General features: G+C 43.7%; 1 protein-coding gene across 1 annotated transcript; it reads left to right on the forward strand.

The window, feature by feature from the left end:
- The first annotated feature begins 609 nt into the window (after nucleotides 1-609).
- mad2l1bp (MAD2L1 binding protein) lies at nucleotides 610-4211 on the forward strand. Its single transcript, XM_083658066.1, has 4 exons — nucleotides 610-905; nucleotides 1355-1678; nucleotides 1923-2188; nucleotides 3113-4211. Exons 1-4 carry the CDS (start codon nucleotides 614-616, stop codon nucleotides 3626-3628), a joined length of 1398 nt encoding a protein of 465 aa, XP_083514192.1. The 5' UTR covers nucleotides 610-613; the 3' UTR covers nucleotides 3629-4211.
- Nucleotides 4212-4712: the final 501 nt, after the last annotated feature.

The raw sequence follows: 4712 nt of genomic DNA on the forward strand, positions 1-4712 counted from the left end.
TGCGCCCTAGGACGAGCCACTTATATTATGTGAAACCTTGCAATAACTTTAGTTTTACCTCACAATAATAACCAAACGTAAGCTTGCATGTGTTTTCCAGCCTGTCATTACGTAACATTACCGGTTTGCCACGAGTTTTTCAAAGTAGCTTCAAGCTCCGCCCACTTTGCTTGTGCTGGGAAGTGGGAATGGCTCACTCGTTTTGTTGTTATGCGTCATCATGCGCATGTCACGCGGTATCATAACAACTAGTGTCCTCTAGTAGGTGTGGAGGAGACGAATTTGAAAACTATAAAGTCAAAGAGGTAGGAAGAGAGTGGGATCTGATGGTGATTATATGGGAACAGAGGGAAAAGGGATAGGAATCACGGGATACAAGATTGGTAGGCAGGATTTAAAATATTAGACGCAAATCGTTAAACGACATGATGTTGCACACTCTTGTACAGTAGGTGGCGGTATGCACCTAAAAGTTGTTTGCGACCAGTCATTAAATCGAGAGAAGAAGAAGAATTTAAAAACTATGGCGGAGGAGTCGAATGTAAAACCAACAGTGAGCTTGGAAGATAACGAGAATACTTCCAGCATTCATACCGAAGATGATCAGATAAAAATGTGCCTCTCGTTTTCGTTAGAAAAGGATATCACCAGACGTAAGGAACCCGATATAGCCTGTGAAGTCCTAACATTAGACAACGCAACTTGTCAAACTAGCGTTTCCGACACAAACTCACACCAGCCTGCTTCGGAAGTCGTCGGACAACTCTCACCATGTCTACAAGCAAAAAATACGTGTGAATCAGAAGATGTCTCCTCCGAACATCCGACAAATTCAAAACAACATAATTTGAGCAGCATGGACGACAAGGAAAACACCGCGCTGCCCTCTACAACCCCCGGTCCTGGTAGGTAACCAGCCATGGCAGGGTAGCTACTAGCGTTAGCTACTAGCTTAGGCTAGTTAGCTCCTGGCTAAATTTGAACGGGGTCCACCTGCTATGCCGACCACCCGCAGTGCCGACAGCCCAACACATTTGAGGGAGAGGTTAGGTTCAGGGTTAGGGTCTGGGGGAAGGTTAGGTTTAGGAGTGGGGGGTGGGGGAGGTTAGGTTTAGGCGTGGGGGTGGGAGAGGTTAGGGTTAGTCTGGGGGACGTTAGCTCCATTTGAACAAGATAGGCCTGTTGCTCTGCTCACCCTGCTAATATTATGATTTTGACAGATTTTTGATTTTTATTTACAAAATGATCATACCTGTACATATCACATATCAAGTAAGACATGTAGAAACCAGAAGTTGGCTACATGTACATATCAATAAAGATATGTAGCAATCATGTATTGTTATTTTGACAGATGACATTCAACAAGAGGACAGTTTACACGTCCCCCTTGTGACTGCCACGAAGCATGAAGACACAGAGGCCCCTGATGCTGAGGTGGTGAGGAGAGCCCGGGATGAAGGCTGTGTGGAAACTTGTCAAACTAGCGTTTCCAACACAAACTCACACCAGCCTGCTTCGGAAGTCGTCGGACAACTCTCACCATGTCTACAAGCAAAACATACGTGTGAATCAGAAGATGTCTCTTCCGAGCATCCGACACATTCAAAACAACATAATTTGAGCAGCATGGACGACAAGGAAAACACCGCGCTGCCCTCTACAACCCCTGGTCCTGGTAGGTAACCAGCCATGGCAGGGTAGCTACTAGCTTAGGCTAGTTAGCTCCTGGCTAAATTTGAACAAGATAGCTCTGTTGCTCTGCTCACCCTGCTAATATTCTGATTTTGACAGATTTTGTATTTTTATTTGCAAAATTACCATACCTGTACATATCAAGTAAGACATGTAGAAACCAGAAGTTAGCTACATGTACATATCAAGAAAGATAATGTAGCAATCATGTATTGTTATTTTGACAGATGACATTCAACAAGAGGACAGTTTACAACTCCCCCTTGTGACTGCCACGAAGCATGAAGACACAGAGGCCCATGATGCTGAGGTGGTGAGGAGAGCCCGGGATGAAGGCTGTGTGGACGTGGTCTTCTTTGGCACTGTAACCCAGGAGGGCTGCTGCCGTTTTGTCAGCGAGGTCCTCAAGTGCATTCTCTACCAGAGACAGCAGCTGCCCATGACCTATGACCAGCTGGTGTACTCTCAGAAGAAGCAGCAAACTTCAATGCAGGTGAATCCAGCTCTGGGGAAATTGTGTAAAAAATGATGGAATGCCGTTGGGAGCTTCTTGAAGTAAACAAGAGTAGAAATACTGTTGTTGTATTGTTTATTGACTTAACTAATATAACTGCAGACAGGAGGGATGGTGTTATCTTACTTTTGATTACTTTTAGATAAATTTTTGTTTTCATTATATCACACCATCATTCTGAATACTTACCCTGCTGACGCTTGAGGAATGTTCACTTATGTTGTGCTCAGTCTCAATGTATGTCATGCCTCGGTGCCTGTTAAAGGGATACACCACTTTTTTGGAAGTAGGAGGAAGGAAAAGAGGAAGGAAAAGAGGTAGCCGGCACTACTTTCCAAACATGGCCGCCGACCTCTTTTCCTTCCAAAAAGACAGATTATGTGCATTTTGGATTAACATTTCATCGTGTGGTGAGTACCCGAAGCACAACATGTATTTTGGCGCAGTGAGATGTGTGTTTTGGCAGATTTTTAACAGCTGTACCATTAGCCTCCATTCTATGGAGATAATTACTAACTTCACGACTGTAGCTCACTGTAAACTGAGCGGACAGTGCCGGTAAGGCATGGTGTATCATGGTTATGTTGGGGGGATGTGGCAAATGAGCTAAACTTCCAAAAAAGTGGTGTATCCCTTTAAGAGCGTCTGTGGTTCTCAACGTAGGGGTCCAAGGACCACCAGGGATCTGAGAGGGTTCCATTGGTTCTCCAGAAAATTAATGAATTGTTAAACTTCATAATTATTTAATTTATAAGAAGTTGAACACAATTAGAGAATGTAGAAGAATAACAACTGTTTTGATCATAGTTTCACAGGCCCTTTATATGAAAATGATTGAGAATCACTGTGCTAAATGCCTAAATAGTAAGGTGTTTGTTAAGCCTTGTTTCTTTTCCCTCGCAGAATAAGGACGTGGTGAGCTGGAGGCCGGTGCAGTCAGCAGATTTGGAGTGGCGGAAGTGTCAGCGGTCCCTCCAGGAGCTCGAGGAGCTGTTGCAGCAGCTGGAGGTGTTGTTCTCCCTTGGCCAGGTGCCTCGTGTGCTGCTGCTACTGGGCGGCACCCTCAACATCCCCAAAGAGCTGTATGAGATCAACATGGAGGCGCTGGCATTGGCTGCTGGAGATCAGAGTCTACGGGTGTCATCGTGCTTAAGGCAACTGTTTCGCACACTTTTTGTAGCTGACCTTCTGTCCGATGCTAGACCTGTTCATCTAATGGCCACCACAGTCTTAGCTTTGGCGCACAGAGGTTGTGGCGTAACTTGGTTCCGGCCTAAACTACACTTTAAGGTGCCAACCCGGGTAAAGAACAAAATTATTGCCCTGTCAACTGATCCTGGCGTCTGTGGGGCAGAAGTGTCAGACTGGCAGGATTATGTTTGGTTTCAGGCCCCCATGACTATCAAGGGTTTCAGGTAAATTCAGGAACTTTACACAAGTATAAGTTAATTGGGGGTGCTGCGATTAAAACAATAGTGGGTATGGTTCATTCATTGATCTGAGCAGTTCCGTATATTGTCTCCTTTTGTATAGCGTTGACAGCTTTTTTTGCATTGCGTCTTAAAATTTGATCCAGAACGGTGTGTATTCTTATATTTATAGTTTGTTTTACACGTTTTGCATAGAATATCAGCTCATTAATGAGTGTGCCTTTTATCAAGGACTTTTACAAAATCACACACAATTTTGGTGCAATGCATTATTAATAAACAGTGCTTGCAAGGTTTTTAGTACATTTATGTTGCTTAGTGTTTTTTGTTTTGTTGTTTGGCAATTTTTGTATATTTGTTAACATCTTGTTGCTAGCGAACCAGCAAGTGGGATTAAGAGACCAAGAATTGATATTAGCGGCAGTAAGCAGCATAAACGTTCAGGCAATGTCATGTCTCGCAAAATGTTTTCACAAGGCATTTTTGTTTACATTGTATTTATATTTTTCAAGTTTAAATAATTAAATAAATTCAAGTGTTGCATAAGTCATAAGTCATAAGGTCGTGTTCACATAGCATCAGGCAATAGAGCTCAACAGTCACATGACTTTTTGGGACGTTTCCCGCCCCGGAAGTAAGCTCCCCATTAATTTTCTCCTTGCTCAAACCAACTGTTTTATAGTCCCTTGCGTGATTCAGTAGGTCACCGGTTGGCTCGGTTCCAGCCTTAAAACTCATAAGGATTTTTCAAAATGTCTATGGAGAAAAGGAATTGGGAACTTACTTCCCGGGCAGGAAATGTCACAAAAAGTCATGTGACTGTTGAGCTGCAGAGAAAACACCAGTTAACCGCAGGTCCGCAGCTGTCGTGTGGCAAAAAGTTGAAACAGACTCAGCTTTTGGAGAAACGCAACCCGCCACAGTGCCAATCACAGATGCACACGGGAAGAAGACGCAGTCGGGCAATTAATTGCTAAGTAAGCAGTCCAGCAATTAATTGCTGGACTGCTTACTTAGCAATTAATTGCTAAGTTTCAGTTGCTTTGTTTCAGCAAGAGCTGGCGTAAGGGCCC

This window comes from Poromitra crassiceps, assembly GCF_964638095.1.
Source record: "Poromitra crassiceps genome assembly, chromosome: 22".
Classification (NCBI taxonomy): Eukaryota; Metazoa; Chordata; class Actinopteri; order Beryciformes; family Melamphaidae; genus Poromitra; species Poromitra crassiceps.